Source organism: Eubalaena glacialis, chromosome 7 (assembly GCF_028564815.1).
Source record: "Eubalaena glacialis isolate mEubGla1 chromosome 7, mEubGla1.1.hap2.+ XY, whole genome shotgun sequence".
Taxonomy (NCBI): Eukaryota; Metazoa; Chordata; class Mammalia; order Artiodactyla; family Balaenidae; genus Eubalaena; species Eubalaena glacialis.
In genome coordinates, this window is record NC_083722.1 from 29,623,291 (window position 1) to 29,647,833 (window position 24,543).

General features: G+C 43.8%; 2 protein-coding genes across 7 annotated transcripts in view; one reads left to right on the forward strand and one right to left on the reverse strand.

Annotated features, from left to right (window-relative positions):
- ADGRF5 (adhesion G protein-coupled receptor F5) overlaps nt 1–19,020 on the forward strand; it is a 111,222-nt gene extending 92,202 nt beyond the window's left edge. For 5 of the 6 annotated variants that reach the window (XM_061196117.1, XM_061196118.1, XM_061196120.1 and 2 more), the window contains 9 exons: nt 1,660–1,872; nt 3,627–3,779; nt 5,550–5,758; nt 8,023–8,202; nt 9,773–11,158; nt 12,419–12,460; nt 12,547–12,606; nt 13,218–13,302; nt 15,186–19,020. In XM_061196117.1, the coding sequence (XP_061052100.1) occupies nt 1,660–1,872; nt 3,627–3,779; nt 5,550–5,758; nt 8,023–8,202; nt 9,773–11,158; nt 12,419–12,460; nt 12,547–12,606; nt 13,218–13,302; nt 15,186–15,265 (2,408 nt within the window). In that variant the 3' untranslated portion in view covers nt 15,266–19,020. Of the gene's footprint in view, nt 1–1,659; nt 1,873–3,626; nt 3,780–5,549; nt 5,759–8,022; nt 8,203–9,772; nt 11,159–12,418; nt 12,461–12,546; nt 12,607–13,217; nt 13,303–14,484; nt 14,552–15,185 lie in introns of all 6 variants that reach the window. The other variant, XM_061196119.1, reaches the window with a different exon arrangement.
- Nucleotides 19,021–23,878: 4,858 nt separating this feature from the next.
- Nucleotides 23,879–24,543, reverse strand: part of MEP1A (meprin A subunit alpha) — a 35,943-nt gene continuing 35,278 nt past the window's right edge. Inside the window, exon 16 of the mRNA XM_061197434.1 lies at nt 23,879–24,337. Within this exon, the coding sequence (XP_061053417.1) occupies nt 23,879–24,337 (459 nt within the window). The remainder of the gene's footprint in view (nt 24,338–24,543) is intronic.

Here is a 24,543-nt window from a genome sequence, read left to right on the forward strand (position 1 = left end):
CCCTAGACATTGTTTAGGTTGGGAGGAAATGCAAATTTTTGAAAGAAAAGGGAATTTGATAGAATTGCTTCAATAATAGCTGACATTTCTTGAGCTGTTGCTATGTGATAGATATTGTTTTAAGTAGTTAAGTGTATGAATTAATTTAAAACAATAAACCTAGAGGAGAGTGCTATTATTTTCTCCATTTCACAGATGAGAAAACTGAGGCCCAGTGAGGTTAAGGAAACTACCTGAGGTTATACATCTAGTAGACAGCAAAGTCAAAGGGAAACAGAGACTGTGTTGCTACAGAGGCCAACTCTTAACTACTCTATTCTAAAGCTTTCATTCATTATAAGCTTAATCAGTCCAGATCCTGTGAGTTCTTTACTTTTTCATATAAGACCTAGGCAATATTGTAGAAATAACTACTTATTATCTGGCTGGACTTGGTAGATACAATCAGGAAATGGGAGTATTTTTCTCCTGTGCTGAACTCACGCAGGTGAGTTGCTCTGCCCAACTGACCTTTCCTACTATCAGGCAATAACTTAGGAAGAGCTGTGGCTGGTCCCGTCACACTGAACTATTAAACAGTCTCAGACTCAGGTGCTAAAAATCATCTATTCTCATCTAAATCACCTACACTTTTATTTTCTATTCAATGTAAATTTCCCCTCCCTCCCAATGGGAATCAGAAAGCGTTTCCTCTCTGTTCTTGTTCTACGTGTTTTCCCTCTGGCTAGCAGCTACTCTGGCTCCTCCAGAGTCAGGGCAAAGAGAAGGAATGTCAGGAACATTGAAAGGTCCTACTTAACTGTAGATGCCGTTATAATCTTCCACTGTCCCGATGACAGCTGATCCAATGGTGGTTCATCCTCTGATGGGCTCTGGTGTGAAGTCCAACAGGAAAAGTTCCTTTCATGAAGCTCAACCCAAGCCCTGTCCGCAGTCCACTCTGCTTCACCAAGCACTGGGCATGCAGGCAACTCCTGCTGCAGCCTTCTCTCTTCACTCCTGCAAAGTCGGCCCGCTCTCCTCTTTAGACTTTTCTAGATAAGAGTCAGACATCTAATCTCAGAGTCCACAGACCAAGCTCTCCCAAGAACTCGCAGTCAACCTCTCTCCCTCCCTCCCTGCTCCCTCCCCACATTCCTTAGTGGTGCCATGAGGTCCCAGACCAGAGGCACCTACTCCCTTAAAGATGGGGAGAGGGAGCCTCGCAAGACCACAGCGCTCCATCTCCCTCTCACTGGCAACTTTCTTCAAAGAACTCCCCAGCCCAGCACACACCAAAATTCGCATTCCGCCGCCCCTGCAACCCCGATTAAAGAAAGAGCCTTGGAGTAGGTATTGTGAACCAGATTTGAAACTCAATTCCACCCCCAACAGGCTATATGACTCTGGATACGCCACTTGATTTTATTCGAAAGTAAGTGAATATTTAGGTGGCGATGAGTCAGCCCTTCAAATGCATAGCGAACCCAGGAGGGGAACCGATGGAGCATTTTCTAGTCCAGGGCCCCGGGTGGCGGCGGGGGGGGGGGGGGGGGTGCTGTGCCTGTGCCCGTGCCCCAGGCTTGACAAGGAAAACCAAGCCTCTTCTCAACTTTCTCAGCAAATGTCTTTTCGGAGCGATGACTTCGTTCCATCTCCTCTTGGCTTCCTTCCACTCAGGAACCTATCACTGCATATTTCGATACAAGAATTCATACAGTGTCATGGCCAAAGATGTCACCGTCCACCCGCTGCCCCTAGAGCCCGATATCATGGTTGATCCTTTGGAAGCTGTCATTCCATGCACAAGCTCCCGTCACATCAAGTGCTGCATTGAGGAAGACAGAGACTACAAGGTCATTTTCCAAGCTGGTTCCTCGTCCTTTCCGGCTGGTAAGATGCCCACTGCTGAATTGTAAGGACACATGATTCCGTATATGTGGAGTCTAAACATTTACTCTTAAAATAGGGGTAAAGAGACAGAGGAATTGCTTCAGAGACATAACGTAACAGAGGGCAGCCCATGAGGCTTTATTGCCTTCTATTTTGCTATGTGACCAGTGGCTCATTGGTTTGTGACAAAATCTTGAGAGTCTGTGAGGGTGGAGCCCACTGTTTTTAGTGACAGCTGTTGAAGACAGTATTAAGTTACCGTCACAAGCCTTCTACGCGCTCAGTATAGTAGACTCGATATTCTGATCACCCCTCCCTCTATACTATGAGTCAGCATGCAATAAAAGTATGGCAAAAATCCTTTTAAATGCACAGTTGAGCAGGCAGGAGAGTAAGAGAAATAACCAAGGGTCAAAAACATAGAAGAAAAGAAAAATAGAGGTGATGCTTTAGCTAATTCTGGAGTTTCCCTGAGGGCATCTGCCAATATCAGAAACCTCAGAATTCTGAATTTGAATTTTAAGGCTCTGAAGTGTATGAAAGAAAAGGGCTTGCTCCCAACACAGTAACTAAGGCAACCCACCACATCAGCACAATGTCAGGACACTCAGACAATGACATGCTCAGTAAAAGAAGAAGCTAGAAAAACAAAATTCATCTGCCAGAGTTAAGAGCTTGGCCTCAGTGCTGGGTGGGCAAAAATTTCCCCTGAGAAGTATAACTGTCCTGCCTTCATTCAGGTTTGGGGCTTGAGTTTATACTACCTATGTGGTCCAATAACTCCAAGCTGAGGAGTAATCAACTTAAAGTAGCCCATTGGTAGCACTCAGTGGTACCTGGGCAAAAAATTTAAATCCTCTCTGGTAGAATGTACCCTCCATCCAGATCCCTCAGGATTCCTGTAGATTAAGGTCAACCAAATATGAACTCACAACCGCAAATCGTAATGCATGGACACCTTCACGAGGGATTTATAAGCTCATTCATACTTCCAAGGACTGTTCTTTGGGACCTATGCTTAATACAAAACATAACAGTAGGCAATGAAAAGGAGATGAAAGAAGTGGGGCATATATATCAATATCTAGAAGGGCATATGTTGTAAAAGACAATACATAGAGCATTAAATATACAAAATGAACACTACAGATAGAAAGAACAATGGAAGTTCAGAAAAATGGGGATCCCCTAAAGACAGGACAATTTAGAGAAGGCTGCATGGTAGGGGGGATATGAAATCAATCTGGGTACCGAGCTATTTAAGCGTTTTAACATTCTTGTTCAACACGCAGGCATTCACTGCTTTCTTTGTGTCAAATACTGAGCTAGGCACTGGGAGATGCAAAGATAAATAAGACCAGGTATCTTCTCTCCAAGAACTTAGGGTCTGGTGGAGGAGACAGATCTGTAAAAAGATGACCTCTAAACCTATGCGGCAAAAGCAGGATAGGATAAAGGCACAGAACATGATGGGATTTCGCTAGGTAGAGGGAGGTTGAGAAAGCATTCTGATTGTCCGGAACTGGGTGGGCACAGATTTGGAGCCATGAATGGTGGAGGTAAGGTTTTGGCTAGCACACATGCCAATGTGGGCTTACTTACTTCTAGGCTAGAGGCATTTTGAAAACCACATTAAAATGAATGTGGCACATTCTTGGGAAAAGTTTGGACAAGTTTATCCACATTGGATGATTTTAACAAAATTTGTGCTTTGAATACTAATGTTTTGACTTCATTCTTTCATTGTACCTTAGCAAAAGAAGTTAATGGAAAGCAAGTGTGCTACAAACACCATTTCGTGGCAAACTCAATTTCCTGTCCAGAAAATATGGATGTGTTTTGTCACATTACCAATACCGCTAATAATTCAGTCCGGAGCCCATCTATGAAGCTTAATCTGGTTCCTGGTGAGAGCATTTTAAATTATTTTAAAATGTTATAGTCACGAGCAGGGATTCATGTATTCATTCACTCCCTCATTCATCCATCAATAGATATATGTTAATCACTTTCACGTAGCAAGCCTTGAGCTAAGCATGGGGCTTTGAAAAGCAATAAGCTATGTTTCTTGGCCTCAAGCCTAGGGGAGAGATAAATGTGATTTTAAAATGTTATCACATATAATGTGGTAGATTCTAAACTAGAGACAGTTGTGGGTGGCTAGAAGAGGCTGCCCGGTTTAACTCTGCTAGTGATTAGGTGGGGAGAAATTGATCAAGAAAGCCTTGCAGATGAAGCCATATTTCCGTAGATAAAAAGAATCAGAAACTGTGTAAAAAGAGTTATGTAAAAAGAATCAGAAACGATCTGTCCCATCCTTTGTCATCACTGAGCCAATATCCCCCTAAATACTATTTTCAAGGTAAAAGGTCGTGATTTGTGGAGCCATCTCTGTAATAACCCATACTGAAGAGCTCTCCTCAGTAGCAACAGAGGGGCAAGTGGGTAAAAGATGCTCCTGGGCTTGCATCATAAGCAATCCCCTCCCCCCAGAAATCTTCTCTCTGATAGAACCCGTGATGTCTGTAGGATCCATGGCTCTGTTACCAAGCTTGTTTGAGTTTACTGAGGGATTTGAGGTCCTTCTCACATCTCTTGGTATCTGAGCCCTAGACAACAAAGTAGGAAGCAATTTAGAGCTCCCTACCTCTCTGAGTCACGGTCCTCTGGACCCCACCAAGCACACCTCTTCCAGGGGGCCGCCAAAGTCATTTCTCCACTGTCCCCCCATCTTAGCCTAGGCATCATCATGTTTTATTCACTTACCTTTGTTCTGCTCTTCTGTCTTCATACCAAGTCTGATTCCTCTTCTTTTTCCTAATAGAACATTACTTAGGTATTCCAAGATTTTACACAATGGCTAAGAACTCAATTCATGCTAAATTTAAAAGATGATGAGAAGGGGGGTCTGCTCATCAGAGAGTCAGGGTCCCCTGGAGACTAGAGATTCTGCAATAAATGCCATTTTCCCATTCAAGTCTGTCTTGAGTAGAGGTAAAGAAAAGTCATCCTTAAGGGAAACCAGAAGGAATAAATGCTTAGGAATATTGCCCAGAATATTCAGGTCATGGGTGCCTGGAATTCCTACCACTAATTATATCCTTGGATTAAGGTGGTGCTTCTCAAACTTGGCTGCACCCTAGAATCACCGGGGAAGCTTAAAAAACTGCTGATGCCTGAATTCCAGCCCAAGAGGTTTTGATCTACTTGGGCTGGAGTGAGCCTGGACATTGGTATTTTCCAAGCTCCTCTGGCGATTCTAATACACCAGAGTTGAGAATCCCTTGGATTAAGTCATTATGTCCCTAAGACCCTTGTTAACCTGCCTATCTTTTATCTGGATGAGTACACATCAAGCTCTCATTATTTTCCATGGCTTAGATTTTACAGACATCAGAGAGAAGATTCCTGGAGGTCAGAGGTGGGAATGAGGCATTGAGGAAATAAATTCTGTTAGAAAAAGCCAGCGCAGATTAGAATCGGATTTGCATGGAAAGCACTAAGGGGCTTTAGAAAATCAGGGGCAAAATAAAGAAACTGGGCAACTCCGAAAAGGTCACTAAAAGGAAAAAAGGAGATGAGTTCAAAGATCAAAACTCTACCTAAGCCTGACCCTATTTCCACTATCTTTTCTCCTCTTTTCAATTGTTCTTTTTATGTCCATTTTTCCAATGCAGGGGAGAACGTCACATGCCAAGATCCTATCATAGGTGTTGGGGAACCCGGAAAAGTCATCCAGAAGCTTTGCCAGTTCTCGAATGTTCCCAGAATCCCTGGGAGTCCCATTGGGGGGATCATAACTTACAGATGTGTGGGCTCCCAGTGGAAGGTCAAGAAAAACAACTGCATCTCCGCCCCAATAAATACTCTGCTGCAGCTGGCTGAGGTGATTCTTAAACCCTTGACTCCGAACTCTTGGTGGGGAAATGTGTCTAGCTGATTCTATTTCTCAGCACTTAGGAAAATGAGCTTTGAGCTGCTTTGTGTTGCTCTCAAAGCTATACTTATTTAATTGCAAAGAAGATGCAACCCTAGAAATGCTGATATTTTGCTTGAATCCAAATATGGAGGCAGCGAAATACGTGTTCTGCTCTAGGACCAGCTGTACAGCTTCACCTTGACTTCTTAATACCTTGTTTCCATTACCGCCAAGATGGAAGTCGTGTTATCCCCTCTAACTGCTCTCCTTTGAAGAATTTTTATATCAAGCTAATAGCGCTAATCTTTTCAGAAAGGGGAGCAACACAAAAAGTAAGGTTCATCAGTCAAAAAAAAATAGTTTGGGCTTTACGTTTTTACAAGTCTGAGATTTCCTTAATCCTTAGAGGTAAACTATAGTTATAGAAAGGCCTAGCTGACCTCTCTTACCTAGAATAGAGGTTACTGCCATGTGGTAGGAAAAACATGTTTCACTTCATCAAAATAAATATAAATTACCTCTCATACTTAAGTTGCTGAAAGTTCGAGACTCCTAAAATTCCATGAGTTGCAATAAATGAGGCAATTAGTGGGGTTATAGCTCATGGTAATATCTTCAGACCATGAGCTATATTTGGAGCTAACATCTGGTTAGCTCCAAATCCTCGCATCCTGGGAAGAAGGACTGAGAAAAAGGGGTGATATTGGTTTGCATTTTATCTAATTATCTCTTGTCTTACATCAAACTCATTAAAATACCGACTATGTATAAAGCATTATTATAGGTGTTATCAGCGTAAAGAGGCCAAATCAGAACTTGACCTCTGATTGGATACGGAATGTAGATGTTATATATGTATTAATTTGGGCTAGGATAATCAGGAAGTTCTGCTTGAAAAACTTGGCATCTGAGTTAGACCTTGATGGGTAAAGCATCAGGAATATAAACTATCCCAATTGAGGAAGATAGAAATTATAATTTGAACTCAACATTGGGCCCTGGTCCCAATTCTAGATACTACATACCCTTTTAATGGAAAGGGGGCATGCTGACCTATCATGCTCCGTCTAATTTATCCATTCAACATATGTTATTGAATACCTACTACATACAAAGTTAAATGACTATGTTAGGGGTTATGGGATATGAGAAGGATATAAAGAAATGCAACACATGGTTCCCATTGTTAAGGAGCTTATCATTTAATGGGAGAGAGATTGAAATTAGAACACAGGATGACACCGGTAGAGAGGTCACAAATGTAAATTCTGTTAAGTAAAACAAATACTTCTGCATTCAGAGGAAGAAACTCCCCTGGGTTAGAACACTCATCAAAGTTCTTTATGGAGAAGACCAACTTTTAGTTCATTCTTTAATTATAGTGAGGAGTCAGATAGTTAGAAAACACAAATGTGATCATTATAGATAAGGTGACCATATAGTTTATCATCCAAACCAGGATACTTTTTGCTTTTTGGTTTTTTTGTTTGTGTGTGTGTGTGTTTGTTTTATTGAAGTATAGTTAATTTACAATGTTGTGTTAGGGAAAAGAATCTAAAAAAGAATATTTCAGATTCTTTTCCCTTATAGGTTATTACAGGATATTGAGTATAGTTCCCTGTGCTATACAGTAGGTCCTTGTTGGTCCTAATTTTCCCTCCCCCCCTTTCCCCTTTGGTAACCTTAAGTTTGATTTCTATGTATATGGGTCTATTTCTGTTTTGTATATAAGTTCACTTGTATCATTTTTGAAAATAAAAGAGGGCACTATTTATAATTACACTGGGACATCAGATATAAACCAGAACTGTCCCAGGAAATTTGGGATAGAAACCACTCTCATGGTCAGCGAGGTAAGTGATGAGAAAAAGCAGAGTGGCAAATGTGCTTTCATCCAGACAATCAAGTGACAATTTTATGCAACTTTAATCTAGTTCTCTAGCAATCATATCTACTTCCCTTCCTTTTTCTTTTCAACTAGTCATCAGGTTGACATATACTCTACTGTTCCCCCTCTGTGTGTGAGGTCTCGTGTAATATTCCATTCTGAAGAGCAAGCACAGTTTAAGAGATAAGTACATTACCTTATGGGATGTACTTATGAGAATGGAGGAATCAAAAAGGAAACTCAGATGTGAGAGATTTTTGTCATGGATGTATCAGCAGTATTTGATGACTGATGGGCAAGTTTTTTGGTTTTTGTCTGTCTGTGTCGGCTTTTGTTTTACTAGGCTTTGATGAAGAGCCCCTCTCAGGATGCGAAGCTCCCTTCATACCTAAAGAATCTTTCCATTAGCACAAACCAGGTGAAACTTGAAGTCAACTCATTTCCTGGGAGCCTGGGGGCCATTATTAACATCCTTGATTTGCTCTCAACAGTTCCAACCAAAGTGAATTCAGAAATGATGATGGTGAGTTTGCTTAAGCCTTGCAGGAGTTTGGGGTCTTGTCTTTTCATCCCTCAGGACTTGGGGTCAAGGAACATAACTTCTCTCCATTGCAACTTCTTCTCTGTCTTTTCCCGAGCAACGCTTTGCCAGCTCTGGCTTTTAGCATATCAGTGAATATTTTCAGTGTACATTTTGGGATCTTAAGAAGATTTCTTTAGAGAAGGTCTGTTTTAGTTTCTTCATTAAAAGAGAATGAAGTCTTACCTGCTTTCTAAGAAAACTAGGAATGAAAGGTTTTCAGAATATGTACGAGGTGGGATTCTCAATGGTCTCTCACAAAACATGATCTTTGAAGCAATCAGCGTTCTGAGAGGAAAGAGAATTCACCCACCAGAGTTCAAATGAAGAGACTTTAATGAAGGGATACTTACGGAGGTAAAACCAGGAATTTAAAAAAAAAAAGGTGTCAGGCACCCAGAGACGAGCTACATTTAGAAGCCCTTACTACCCTGAGGACTAATGCAGAAAGGAGAGGAAATAGTGCACCCATAGCCTTGGAGGAGGGATCACTGAGCAGGAGTTACAGTATTGGAAGTAGGTAACTATCACCAAAGGTGTGCTGAGAGTGAAATGAAGGTGCAGTGGGTAGCAGGAAAAATATATCTCAGCTTCTTTCTTCGCTCACCCTCTCATCTCCTGCCGATGCTTCTCATTGGCCAAACCCAACCAGAGGTAACTGGCAAGCAGTTTGGGTACCAGGAGTCCAAGGAGCTTATACAGATTTCCTAGCGCTGCTGTAACAAACTGCCTCATTCTAACCTCTGACTTTGTCTTCACATGACCTTCTCTTCTTCTCCATTTACCTTCTCCTCTTCTGTCTCTTATCAAGATACTTGGATTTAGGGCCCATTTAGGTAATCCAGGATGATTTTTCTCTCAAGATCCTTAATTACATCTACAAAGACCCTTTCTCCAAATAAGGTTTTCTCCAAATAAGGGCCACCATTCAACTAACTGCAGGGTTCATCATTTCAGAGAACAGAACAAGGCAAAGAAGGGCAGAGAGAAAAATCCATTTCTCTCCATGGAGAGAAGCCACAAATGACAATTCCAAGTTTATGGGAGAGAGAATCAAAATGTTGAGCTAAAAAGAAAGATGCCTTTAACAACAGTCCCATGGCTTATTTGATGCGCAGCATTTGAGAGGGTCTTCTGAGACTACCTCACCCTTGCTGGTGAGATACCACCCACCCAAAAGCCTTTACGGGCTTGAGATTTAAAATAAAATAAAACAATTAATAAATATCTCTGTCAGCCTGCTGAGTCGACCTTAGTGAGAGGTGGGGGTAGTTCTCACCGTCACGACTGCTAAATGTTTAGTAAGTCTCGCAGTTGTGAGGACCCATCCCCTGCTAATTCCCTCCATAAGAAGGTGGATCACAGTACTCCACAGCCTGTGATGCTACATTTTTCTCTTCTCTTTTCTTCCTCCTTGTACCCACTTAACCAGTTTCCAGGGAGATGTTCTCTTTTTTCTCTCTTATGATTGAAAACATTCGGTTGGTTTGATCCCATGCCTTGTCAATTACAGCACGTCCTCTCCACGGTCAACGTCATCCTCGGCAAACCCGTTTTGAATACCTGGATGACATCACAACAGCAAAAGACCAATCAGAGCTCACAGTTATTGCATTCAGTGGAAAGATTTTCCCGAGCCTTACGGTCAGAAGATAGCACCATCTCCCAACCTAATGTTCAGATGAAGAGCATGGTCATAAAATCTGGCCACCCCAAATCCTATACACAGAGCTTTGTTTTCTTAGACTCTGACCTCTGGGGCAATGTGACCATTAATGAATGCCAGCTGGAACACCTGCAGCCGGATTCATTTATCGTCACCGTGGCTTTCCCAACTCTCAAAACCATCCTGGCCCAGGATGTTCCAGGAAAGACTTTTGCAAACAGCTTAGTGATGACAACCACTGTCAGCCAGAATATAACCACGCCATTCAGGATTTCGATGACTTTCAAAAACAACAACCCTTCGGGCGGGGTACCAAGGTGTGTCTTCTGGAACTTCAACCTCGCCAACCACAGAGGGGGGTGGGACAGCAGTGGGTGTTATGTTAAAGAAGTCACCGAGGACAGCGTGTCCTGCAGCTGTGACCACCTCACATCATTCTCCATCCTCATGTCCCCTGATTCCCCAGACCCTGATTCTCTCCTGAAAATACTACTGGATATCATTTCCTACATCGGGCTGTGCTTTTCCATCTTGAGCTTGGCAGCCTGCCTCGCTGTGGAAGCCGTGGTGTGGAAATCGGTCACCAAGAACCGGACTTCCTCCATGCGCCACATCTGCATCGTGAACATTGCCGCCTCCCTTCTGGTCGCCGACGTCTGGTTCATCGTGGCCGCCGCCATCCACAACTACCGCTACCCACTCAACAGGACGGCCTGTGTGGCCGCCACCTTCTTCGTCCACTTCTCCTACCTCAGCGTCTTCTTCTGGATGCTGACTCTGGGCCTCATGCTCTTCTACCGCCTGGTTTTCATCCTGCATGACACGAGCAAGTCCATTCAGAAGGCTATTGCGTTTTCTCTCGGCTACGGTTGCCCTCTGGTCATCTCCGTCATCACGGTGGGGGCCACCCAGCCCCGGGAGGTCTACACAAGGAAAAATGCTTGTTGGCTCAACTGGGAGGATACCAAGGCCCTGCTGGCCTTCGTTATCCCAGCACTGATCATCGTGGTGGTCAACGTGACCATCACGGTCGTGGTCATCACCAAGATCCTGAGACCTTCCATCGGGGACAAGCCAAGCAAGCAGGAAAAAAGTAGCCTGTTCCAGATCACCAAGAGCATTGGGGTCCTCACACCGCTCTTGGGGCTCACCTGGGGTTTCGGTCTCGCCACCGTGTTCCAGGGGAGCAATGCTGTGTTCCATATTGTATTTACCCTCCTCAATGCCTTCCAGGTACGTTCTGCAGGGCAGTGCTCTCAGGAAGGATCTATAATGATAGAAACACAAACAGGGGTAGGAACGGGGAAGGACTTTTGTTCATAGGAGGCCCTAGCCCTAAAGAACGGTAATGACAAGAACTCAATGAAATAGAAAGGGCACATTCCTCTGTTCCCATGGAACCTCATGCCTCTTATCGCCTGCATTATAATTTAGTTGCATATGCACCTCTCTTCTAAATGCCCTGGTAATACAAATAGGAGGAAAGTCCCTTCCCTACACTGGATTTTGCTATTTATCTAACATTATCTTGATGCCGTTTATTATCTCCTAAATGAAAATACCACCATTAAACCAAACAATCTCTCCAGTTAATTTCCACAAGCATTAAATGAGCTCTGCCTTGGTGAGGTCAGGGGCAGCATCTGTCTTATTTATCAATACATTCCTAGTGCCTGCAAAGACCTTGGCACAGCCTAGGTGTTCGGTAACCATTTGGCAAATGAAATGAATGCTCTGTACCACATAATGGGTTCTCAGGAAACATTTTTCTGAAGGATGAAAGAATGAATGCTCTATGTAAGGTAGACATTTTGCTCCTTTATGTGAAAATGAAAAAGACATTCTCTTTGCTCTCCAGCCGCACGTAACTATAATACAAGCCACATTGTTAGGAGAGCTTTAGCAGAGGTACAGACAACAAGCCTTTGGAGCACAAGGAAGGGGATGCTTAATTCTGATTCAACCAGTAGATCAGTGGTAGGCCTAGGTCCCCATGAGCTGGTGAGGATCCAGGGCATCTGGAGGTGATGTCAAGACATTGCCCTAGATGCTAATGCCAAGACCATGCAAATCCTAACTTCTGCTACTGGGTCCATGGCTCCAAACTCTAAGGCTCATGTCTAATGATGTTTATAATATGCCTTGACTAGAAGGGACTGATTATTCCACCTCATGCCCTATGTTCTCATCACAACTACATGAGGGCTACTGTAGACATAAGACGTATGTTTAATAACATAACCAGCAGGATCTCCAGCGCACAATTGGGTGGAAATAGGGAAATTGAAAATATCCTTATGACATTATAACATCAAAGGTCCCTTGGTGTGGACCTACTACATCAGTGTCATCTACTGGGCCATAAATGCAGATGTGGAAAGAGGTAGTACAAACTCTATGGCAGGTGAACAATACTTCCTATTTTGCTAGACTAGAATATGATTAATATAATTAATATGATTAAAATGCACTTCTTCCCAATTCTTTTTTCAGGGATTATTCATTTTACTCTTTGGATGCCTCTGGGATCAGAAGGTAAGAACAGTGACAGTCATGATCCTAGAAAAGTCTAAATTGCAGTGACATGTTGAGTTGACAATGGCTTCTTTTAAATGATGCAGGTACAGGAAGCCTTGCTGAATAAGTTTTCACTGTCGAGGTGGTCTTCACAGCACTCAAAGGTAAATACTTCCTTTGTAGAGACTTTCACAAACCCCTCTCTCTCCACTACCAATTATAACATAGATTATTCCACTGTGTTTGCTTCTTACCTGATTCTGCCTATTAAACATAGTCATGGAACGGAACTAGCATTAAGATGCTGTCCCCACATCTTTAAATAGAGGTTACAAATAGCACAGATAATATCAACTGGAGTTTAAAACCAAATTTCAATGAGAAGCACTCTTCTGGGGAAACTCAAGGCCATAAAGAACAAAATTTGAAGAATAATGATGAATAGAATTTTCTGTAGTTCATCTTGGAAAATAACTATTGCGCTTAAATATATTTGTTTTCATATGTCAGAAGATAATAAACCCTATCAAACAGTAAAAAATGTATTTGGAAGCTATTTCCCTAATACTGGTGGTGATATTACAGTGTTTCAAAAGGTGGCTCCCCTGCTTAATTTGTCTGAAATAGAAATTCATGTTCATCCAGGCTCTCTCCTTAAAGTGAGATGAAAGATGCAGTCAGTGACCACTAGCAGGCAGCAAACGAATCATCCTACAGATAAAAACTGGGCCTTGGTCTAACACGTTTGCTTTGTAATTCTTTTTTTATTTTCTAGTCAACATCCCTAGGTTCATCTACTCCTGTATTTTCTATGAGTTCTCCAATATCAAGAAGATTTAACAATTTGTTTGGTAAAACAGGTACGTGCTGACCTCTAGATGTTTCCTGGGTTGACCTAAACATATTTGCCCTGGGGGGAATCTCACACCCCTACTGTCCCACTGCCCACTTCATGGCATTGACCCATAATGGCCTTATTTGGGGCAGAGGTTAAATACTTGCTTATATTTTCCCAAACAACCAAGAGGTTGGTACAGAGGGCAATTGCCTTCAACCTGTGGAGACCTCTCCATAAAAACTGTATCCACCATAAAACTGGGAACTGTAAATTGCTGGCCTGGTCAAACACGGAGTTCTCTTCTATTCCTGTTATATAAGAATAGGTAGGTCATGTTTATGCGTTACAGTGCAGCGAAGAATATATTTAGAGAATCCTACCATAGGATCCCATGCTGTGAGTTTCATTTCCCTTTTTTTTCCCTTTTCTTTTTTTAGAGTGTGCTTCTTTTACACATCGACATTTATAAAACTGTGCATACATATGAGGGATCACCCAAGTTAGCTGTTCTATTAGGGGCATGGCGCAGTGAACATTTCCTCCTTGTAGACATAAGATAAAGAATGTTAAGGACTTTGGGCAGTGGGTCTCAGCTATTCTGGCAAGCTGAAACTCCTGTCCCATGTCACCACCACCTCCTCCCCTTTGGAAAATAGGCACCAGACTTCCTTTCAGCTCCTCAAAACTGAACAAATCTCACAAATGAAGAAATGTATCAAATGTATCAAAAGCCTTCCTGACTAAGGCTTTTCATATAAAGCAAATTTTGAGAATGCCTATTAATTATTGAAACTCCAGAGAACTCAGTGTTTTGAGCTTCATTTTGATGCATTACTCATGAAACTGGAGGACCTTCACTTTTGATTGGACCTGTTGTGAAATGATCAAATCTCCAGGGTATGTTAGAACGATTCCCTTTGGCCAGCACTGTCCCTGGATCATGTTTACCATTTGCATGAAAGCAAGAACAGTGAAAACTCTATGAAACGATTCCACAGAATCAGAATTATGCAATATGTAAGGTCAATAAAATGTGTTCATTGTTTCTGAACCAGTCAGATCAAGAGTTGGGGTCTTGTTCCCGAGGTCCCGGGGCCTGAGAGCCCTGGCCACTGCCACTCAACCTTTCAGGGTCATTAATGCAGATCCAGGTTGGCCTACTTGAGGGTTCCATAATCACTGTAACTTTGGTTTGTGTTGTCAGCAGCGACAAAGGGCCCCCCAGGCAATGAAGGAAACCTTGTTAGCCGTGGCAGTCCGCCCATCTGATGGTAGGGTGGGCACTGTGTCGCTTCCCCTGCCCAACACACAGCCCCTACCGTCTCCGTGTTCAGTCCCCACCCCCCTGCTGACAGGAGCCTGTGCAGTAGCTCGCGGGCCACCCGCCCTGCTACACACATCCTCAGCACTTTTGTTGGCATTCTCTGACTCCTGCTGCTTTTTCAGTCCTGCCTTTTCTTCTCCTGTAATTTTCTCTGTTCTTTCCTTTTCTCCCTTTCCCCAGCTCAGCCCCCAGGCCCCTCCCAAGAGCTTCCCAAAGTCACACCAACCCAAAGGGACCAGGGATATTCCCTCCCACGGATGCCCCCAGGCCAGTGCATGTGGTGGCATGCAGAGGGCTGCCCCTGTCGCAATCTCCCTGTCTTTTGTAGAAATCTGGCTGCTGGTATGATGTGAAATAGTTAGTGCTTGTCTTGTCGGCTGCCACGCATGCTTGAGAACAGCTTTGTTTGTTCTCCAGGACTTCTGGGTCTGGGGAGGAGGGCAGGCATGTGTTCCTATCCAGGCATGGCCTGAGCTTACCTGGCTCCTGGAGTAGAGAGCCCCCTGGGCGGTTAGCAGAGGTTCACACCCCAGTAATCATGAAGACTTGGCCTTCCCCTGAGCTGCTGTTCTGTTTTTCAGGAACATACAATGTTTCCACCCCGGAAATAACCAGCTCATCCCTGGAAAACACATCCAGTGCTTATTCATTGCTCAATTAAGAACAGGAAAATCCAGCCCATGGAACCTCTTGGGGAACAGTGGACGGTCTCTGAAAAAGAGATCCTTTCCAAGCCATGGATAAAATGTTTTCTCCGCAGGCTTCTGGGAGCAGATGCTGAAGAGACTTTTTCATTAGGGAAGGGGCTTTCTTTTGTAAATACAGACTAAAAGGAATTGTTACATTTATGTTGCAGCCCTACCCCCACCCCTCGTGTGATACCGAATGTGTATAGTATTTAAGTGAAACTCAAGCCAACTTCTCTGTCTATATTGTAAAATAGAATTTCAGAGACATTTTTACTTTTCACACCCTGGGCCCAAAGATAAGCTTTGATTAAAATAATAAGTGAAAGGCTAGGACCTAGGAAATACTTCAGTGAATTCTAGGAAGGAAGGAAGGAAGGCAAGAAGAAAGGAAGAAAGAAGGGAGGGATGGAGGAAACTAGAAGGAAAAGAAAAAAATAGAGAAGAACAACATAAGGACCACATTTTAAGATTTCCATGTTAATGACCTAATACAATTACTGCTCAGGTGCTGCAACACTGAAAATTCAAAAATGACTCCAAAATGGAAATTGAAAATTAGCTGTGGAGAAACTTCAATATCTTCCTGGTATTTCCTTAGTTAAGAGGGACCAAAAAAAAACAAAGGCAATGAAAAAATTAGGGAGGAAATTATATCAAAGATGCTTTCAAGTGGATGATAATATTTACAAGAAATTCATGGAAGAAGATATGATTCTCCTGATGCTAAACACATACATATATGCTACTGTATGTTAAGGCTGGAGCTAAGTGGAATGAATAGACAGAGAAAGTGTGATGACCATGCTTTATTAGATCACAGCAGACCAACTGCTGATTACACTTTTATAGTTTAGCAGAAAAGCCTTATGTTTTGCTTTGTTCCACTTTTTGAAAGCAAAAAATATATATTTTTATATCCATTCATTTCCAAATGTGATATACTGCACTGAAATACAGAACCCCCCTCAACTGTCATATATTTAACAGCTTTAACCAGGTACTTTTCTGTGCATGATAGAATAGATTTTAATGACCTTACAGCATTGTATATTATTATTGTTGTAGTTACTGTGGATTTAGGGGCCCTGGGTGTGTTGTATAGCTCTCTATGTATTAATTCTTTCAGTTCCTAAGTTCCTAGACCAATATACATTAAGAGTTTTCTACTGTCTAATTTGTGTTTATTCCAACCACCTGGAAATCTTCTAGAAAGAAATTTTACAACCGGCTAGTCTGTGCTCCTGATGACACTTTACCTTGATGAACAGATGGTGAAGATTGTTTGTGAATTATGTGCATGTGTGTATTTTGCTTGTGTGTGTGCATTTCATAAAAATACAAAGATTACAATAGCATCCTTATCAAAGTTAACCATGTAATGCCGCGGAGCAACGAAGCCCCTGTGCCACAACTACTGAGCCCACGTGCCCTAGAGCCCATGCTGCACAACAAGAGAAGCCACCGCAGTGAGAAGCCCGCGCACCGCAACGAAGAGTAGCCCCCGCTCGCCACAACTAGAGAAAGCCCGCGCGCAGCAACAAAGACCCAACGCAGCCAAAATAAATTAATTAATTAAAAAAAAAAATGTTAACCATGTACTGTAGCCACAGCAACCATACATTCCAAATCAAAGTCGGATCCCAGGGAGACAGTGAAACAGAATAAAAATGTGGGGCTTCTCTGAAAATGTGGGTTGTGTGGTCTTCATAAGGACAAATTTAAATGGGTCCAACCACCAGGAAGAAAGGCCAAAAAGAGTCCGAGATTCAGCAACCATTTATTTATTGAGGTTCGAAAGAGTATTCTGTAAATGTTTTAACTCTTTAAAATCCCTTCCATTTATTTTAAATTTTAAATTCTATTTTCATCTCTCTTTTCTTTATGGAGAGGGGGAGGTGAGACAGAAGTCCTAATGTTTCAAGGAAATGAACTCTTTTTTCATACATATTCACAAACGACGCAGACATCTATGCCCACATTTGCCTGCAAATTGTCACATCATTATCCCAGCTGAATAGTTCATTATTTAAAGTCCCTAAAGGACATGATTGTCAGGCTTAAAATTTTTCAGGGAATGATCAACTTTGGGCAGAGTTTGGTACTTAGAAGACAGACCCAGAGGTTAGGTTGGGGGATCAACTGAATTAGGTTTAGCCATTAGGGAAAGAACGGCTTTGCTGATTTGGTTTCTGGGGTTCTATCAGTGAGGACTGAGGCAGGGTTAGACCGTATGTTAGCATGGCCCCGTTGATGTGATCGGCCAAGGAAAGCACAGCACACTGGAGGCTGTGGGTCTCATGTTCAAAACCACAAAGGGACAAGAAACACTGACCTTCCACCCACTTCTGTAGGGATCCTTTGGGAATCATTGTGTTTGACTTTGTGAAGGGGACCTCTGTAATGACAGGAACCGCCGGCAGGGCTTCCCAGGATGTGGATCTGGCTCTCTGCCCACGTTCATTAACATGGGGGGTGGGGGCGCGTTCATTTACCCCCAACACACACACACACACACACAACAGAGGTGTGCATGTACCTCCCACCTTTCCAGTCACAGCGCCGGATCCAAATTCCAGGAAAGCTATACGAACAGAACATTGGAGAAATACAGTAAATGCTGGGTTTCTGTTCAACTGCAGGACACATAGTTCAGCCACTGCTCTTTGCCAAGAAGATCCTAAAATAAGCAACAGAATTCAAAATTGTAAAAAAGAGTGGTCCGTGAATCTGTAAATTACATGAAAGCAGGAGCTGTGCTTGGCCCCAGGGTCACCAGTTCTCAATCAGCAACGATTCCGAGGCTTTTCACAGCAGATTTCCGAGGCAAGGGAGAACATGGGCTCTGGTTTTGATACAAAGTGAGATATGGGGTCAACTTCACTTGGAAAGTGGGCAATCCTTCCCCACGTCCCTGAAATCTCTCAGTGTATAAAGTCGGTTCCATGGGCCAAAACCTTCTTGCATTAAGGGATGTTCTATTAAGTCAGTTTCTTGCAAAGGGATCTGTGCTAATGCTTCAGAGGTTGTGAGGTTGGAGCATTCACCAATGAGCAATGACTATAAACTACAGAAATATTCTAAGCCCTGTATAATATTCTAAGTCCAGTGTAACACATCATCTCTTGAATGAGTCATGTATCTGCCATCCTCCTCCCCATGCCTTACCGTTTACTTGGAGAAAGAGGTAAATACAGGTCCATGGGGATTTCAGGATGTAGGTTGCTAAGGCCAGAAATTAAGAAACACTGTGGGAAGTCATAGCCCTTTGTGGTTTGTCTAGGGACCTTCAGAGAGGTTGGAAGACTGAAAAAAAAGTTTCATGGAGATGAGAAAGATTATAGCAACCAGCAAGAACAGAGGTGGGGGAAGGAGTTATTCTGAGGCGAGTGGAACAGAAAGTCACAACCATTTGAGAAGACAAAAGGAAACAAGTGTGGTCATAGAAATGCCATGTAGGTGGAATGCATTTTATTTGTGGCAGGTGAAGGTGATGTCAAATGGGGCTCTGCATCCCTAAGAGAAAGTCAATAACCCAAGCCAACAGAACTCTGATTCCCTGAGTGTCCAAAATAAAGGAGGGGCTTTCAGTGGATCTGCCTCTCTCACGTATTTTTTGAACGTCAGTGAAAATAGTGTCTCATCATTTCAAAGATGTTAGCTTTGAAATGAGATGCTATAGGTTTCTAAATTATGACTTGGGATTTTCAGTCATGTCTTAATAGCATGCCAGCATATAGCTCTGTGTCTTTTCTGTGCTTGTAACAATAAAAATCTAACAAGATCGAGTGAAGTTTTCTTTGTATAAATTATCTGTGCTCTTGGAATAGGCTACTGCTGTTGTTTCAGGCTTCCCCACGTCCACAAGAATTTAATTCCATCTTCTCCAGTGAATGGTCACATCTATTCTCCAGGTATGGGGGCGAGGGTGAGGGGTGTCAGAAGTTCACAGCTGAGCTCAGTTGGCTGGCAGAGCTGATGTCTTTCCTCACACCATCTACACTCCCACTCAGCATGGGGAGTCCAGAAGCTTAAGAGGCTTTAAACAGGGGACCTGGAAGTAATGCTTTCAGGACCTGACTGTCTGGGAGACAAATAAACAAATGTCTGTTCTGACATTTGGATGTGGTTTGGTTGGAATTTTCATGGACAGCCAAAAACAGAGCCCCATGGGTTCTATTAGCAATAGATATTTCTGCAACACGGTCCTGTATTTCCTATATTAGTTTTCTACTGCTTTGTAACATATTACTGCAAACTTAGAAGCTGAAAACCACACCCATTTGTTATCACGCAGTTTCTGGGCATGGCTTAACCTGGTCCTCTGCTCAGGGTCTCACCAGGCTGAACTCAAGTTGCTGGCCAGGGCTGCGGTCTCATCTGAAAGCTGGGGTCCTCCTCTGAGCTCAGTGATTGCTTGGCAGAATTTTATTCTTTGTAGTTAATAGGACTGAGGTCCTTAGCTCCTGGAGGCATCCTACCATCCCCTGCCATGTGGTCTTCTCCCAAAAAGGCAGTTTGCTTCTTCAAAGTCAACAGAACAACTTCTATGCTGCTTTGAATCTCTGTGACTTCTTCAGTCTCTGATCTCCAGACCCTCTTTTAAAGGACTCACCTGATTAGGTCTGGCCCACCCACGATAATCTCCCTTGAGATTAACCCAAAGCCAGGTGATTAAGGACCTTAATTACATCTGCAAAATTCCTTCACCTTTGCCCTGTGATGTAATCTACTCATGGGAGTGATATCTCATCAGAGTCACAGGTCCTGCTCTCAGTCCAGGGGAGAAGATGATACAAGCTATTTCTTCAGATTGTTTAAAAAAACAAAGTTAGGGATTTCCCTGGCGGCACAGCGGTTAAGAATCCGCCTGCCAATGCAGGCGACATGGGTTCGAGCCCTGGTCCAGGAAGATCCCACATGCCACGGAGCAACTAAAGCTGTGTGCCACAACTACTGAGCCTGTGCTCTAGAGCCCGTGAGCCACAACTACTGAGCCTGCGTGCCACAACTACTGAAGCCCGCGCACCTAGAGCCCGTGCTCCACAACAAGAGAAGCCACTGCAGTGAGAAGCCCACGCACCACAACAAAGAGTAACCCCCGCTCGCCACAACTAGAGAAAACCCAAGCACAGCAACGAAGACCAAACACAGCCAAAAATAATTAATTTAAAAAAAGTTAAGGACCCAGCCCTGCTCTGTAGAATCTGTATGAGGCTTAAGCTGCAGATATGTGACTTGCAAACTTTCCTTTATCCATAAGCGTAATCACACTGAGAAGGGTCTCTCTGGCAGTATCAGTAATAAGGCTTGTGTGCTGCAAATATGTCAACGTTATTCTGTCTGCTGAATATGCAAATGTGACAGAAGGCACCCTTCCCAAGGGGATGGCTTCCAGCTGTGTGGAAGTTCAGGGGAAGTGCCGCATGGGAAAGCTTGATTTGTCCAGATGAAAAGAGGCACACAGCTCCGTAGCAGACAGCCTTCCCCACGCGGTGTGCGTCTGGTGTGGCAGGTAGAGAGAGCCCAGGAGCTCTAATGTACTCAGTCTAATGTACGTTTGACATTTAGGCCAACAGGGCAGAGATCTGAGCACACAGGTGCTGGCCTGTTCTCTAAGCTTTTGTTCATCTGACCTCCCACTCCTTAAAAACCAAGTCAAAATGCTCCTGCTATGCTGGGCACTTCTCATCCTTCAAGTCCCCCACCCCCAATGAAGTGCTGCCACCTGCAGCCCGTGCCTGGAACTGGAAAAGTTTTCATACCTCAGGAGACGCATCCATCTCTCATGGGGTTAACCTGCCATCACATTCTTGCATGGGTCACAGTACTCTGTCTGGAATTTTCTGCTCTTTTGCCCTGATGTTTTCCTTTCCTTTTTTTTTTTTTTTTTTGTGGGTGTGGATATTTTTACATTTATTTTTTGGCTGCACCTAACGGCACGCAGGATCTTAGTTCCCCGACAAGGCATGGAACCCGTGCCCCCTGCACTGGAAACATGTCATGGTCCAGCCATAACCACTGGACCGCCAGGGAATTCCCTGCCCTGATGTTTTTCTTTGTAAGATAATGTATACATCATTTAAAAAGGAAGATGTTTAGTTTTGTATTTTGAAGAACTTTCCCCCTGGCTTTATGAAGTTTATTCATATAAACAGGAAGAAAAGCATGCTTCCTACGAATACATTATGTGAAAAGGAATGCAGCTGTCTTTGAACTATTCAGGAATGCTGGGAGAGCTGCACGGTCTGGTAGAATGATAAGTCACGTGTATTTTACATTTTTTAGGAGCCACTTTACAAAAAGTAAATTGATAAAATGAATTGCAGTAATACATTTGACTTAACCCAACAGATCTAAAATCTTAACATTTCAAGATGTAATTTATGTAAACTTCTTAATGAGATATTTTACATTCCTTTTTTTTTTTAAATACTAAGTGTTCATAATCTAGTGTGTGTTTTACACCACAAGTGCCCAGCACATTTCCAGGGCTAAGGAGCCACATGTATCTAGAAGCTACTACATCGGGAAACACATATTTAAAGCATAAATCAGAGATAAATGCGTTCTGCTATTCTGCTTCCTTTCTCTATATGAACAGCAGGGTAGGAAAATGAATTTAAAACAGGCCTGTACCACATCATCCGGGCTGGTCTTTGCAGAGATGCTTACACATATGGGAGGTGGAGGGGGCATAAATCCGTAAGGCCCCAAATACTTCTCTTCCATATAACTCCTGCTCCTCCAAGCTGACCTGAAAGCCACACTGTTATAAACTGTCCTTGGAGATTACTCCAAGGGGTATCAGCCCCAGAAAATTGCAGCCTCGCATGTTTCCCAGAAAGGAGGAAGGACCGGGAGATCCGCATCAGCCTTCTTTCTTGGAGGACGAGCTTACTGTCTCATTGGTGTGGCGTAGCAGAAAGAACACGGCTCCTGGACAAGAAAGACACCTTTCCTCACTCCCCTGGGCCTTTCACTAAAGTTCTCTGGTCCTTGGTTTGCTCATCTGAAAAATAGGGATCATTCTAATTACCTCTCAAGGCTGTTGTCAGGCCCCAAAACCATAGTTTATAGGAACATGTTTTGGAAACTAAGTATCATGCAAATAATAGATTATTTCCATTATTTCTTTGAAAGGCAGAGAGAGGCTGACCACAGGGGAGCTTTGGGGAGGGGACAGTAAGCTCTGATGACCCTAGTGAGAGTCCAGGGGCATTCTAAGCCTGGGTGTCGAGGGTCATCAGGAGAGCTCTGAATTAGGATGGGTAGGGCACGCTTCATCTGGTACCCATGAGGGAGTGAGATGGCACTCAACAAATGGTTGACTTTGAAGATTTCCTTCAAGCTAATCCAATATGTGACAAGATGATTTTTCTTAAGAGGCCCAAAGCACACATGCAGGTTGGCAGTCTTTGGACAATGTTGCCCCAAGACATGCCTTTACATTGACCTTCTGTGCTTCCCAAAAGGGTCCAGTGCCTCTTCTGGAGTCCCGGGCGTGACTCAGCCCCTGGCACACACAGCCCAGTGGGCATATATTGGGCCTCTGTTGCCCAACAGTGTAGGGAGGACCATCAGAGGCCCAGGCCTGCCCCACGACCCCAGGTGCCTTCAGAACCTTCCTGCAGGTGGGGACCCACTGGAGCTCAACTTCCAGCTGTGACTACTTCAGGGCCCTTTGAGCTCAGGTCCCAGAGGATGAAAGTCTGGGGAAGTGGGAGAGCCTGTGATGAGTGGGTCCCCAGGGGAGGCCTGCTCTGAGCACTGTCTCCCCAGCATCAAATGGGCCCACGTGGCAGACTTCAGGCGCCCTTCCTCCCAGGAGAAGCAGCATCGCTCACAGACCACCTGCCCCTCTGGAGGCTCATTGCAAACCATCCCTTATCTCTGCCGGTGTCAAGCAGTGGCCAAGAGAAGAGAATGGAATTGCCCCCTGGGCCAGGCCTGTGACATAGCACCCCCCCCCGAGTACCCCCATCCGTGGTACTGAAAGAGTGAGGTGATGATGAAGCCCCTGATTACTTCCCATTTACCAACCTCACCACCCCACCTTTCCTTATGTCCTGGTAGACAGATGTCTAAGTTTATCCTCTGGCACATTCTAGAGAGGAAACAATTTTCATGACTCTATTCTTAGTGAATATGGAGCAGACAGAAAAAGAAAGAAGAAAAGATGGGCACGATTACTAAAGCCCGCCCTGTGCCAGACCCCTGTTCCTTGTCTCCGAATACTATTTTCCCATGTGGGCTGTGTGTGGTCTACACATCTTGTCTTGTCTATTTTCAGCATAATGATCTAGACATCTATTCTTTCCGTTTCACCTGTAAACTTTGAGATGAAGAGCTGAAAGTTCATGAGTGTTCCCCCTGCAAGAATGGGCCAAGGATGGGGGTTACTCAACTCCGTTCCCACCCCAGGGTTTTTATTTTTTAATGCAGAGCCAAGTCCCAAAGGAAGTATGCTGGTGACTATTAGAAACTAAATAGAACAAACCCAGGAGTCCAGAAAAAAAAAAAAAAAAGGCTTTTCTCAGCATGAAAAGAAACAGGAACTGATTGGGCAAGTCCTGGGCAGACTGCTGTCACAGCCCACTTCCCAGGATCCAGGGATGACTCCGGGCCCCGCCTTCTTGGGAACTAATTTTAATGGGTACCATCCTCGGTCCTCCATCCTGCCAAATAGTCCCAACCTCCAGCAGCGGTGGCAAGAGGCGTTTGGTTTTGATTAACCGAGGAAATTCGTACATCCCTTTACTGCTTTTCTGGAACTGTGAGCGCTTCCCATGCCCAGAGGCACTCTGCTCACAGCTGTCCTGGTCAGGGCAGTCCTGACGGGATGGCCAGCTGGGCTGATGAGTGACAGTTGGCCTCCAAGCTCCGGCTCCTCCCCAGCGGCCCGCCAGCTTCTCCTGAGGCTTGATCGCCACCTGGTGGTCATTAGAGGAAGCGCCTCCCTGAGCCCCTTGACAGAACCTCAAAGCTACTGTGGACCCGTGGATGAGAGCCTGGAGGGCAGCGTGCAGAGGACAAATAACTCGAGACTGTGAACAGAATGACAGAAACTAAGCACGAAAGAATCACTCTCTGTCCCCACCTCCTAACACTTCTATATCAATATTATGATCCTTGCAGGAGGAAAAGAAATGATGTAGAAAGAGATGCCAAGGTATGGGGAGAGCCAGCATTCCAGGCACATAGTTCCAGTAGGTGTGATGGGCTTTACTGGCAGGTGTACATTCCTGCGAGA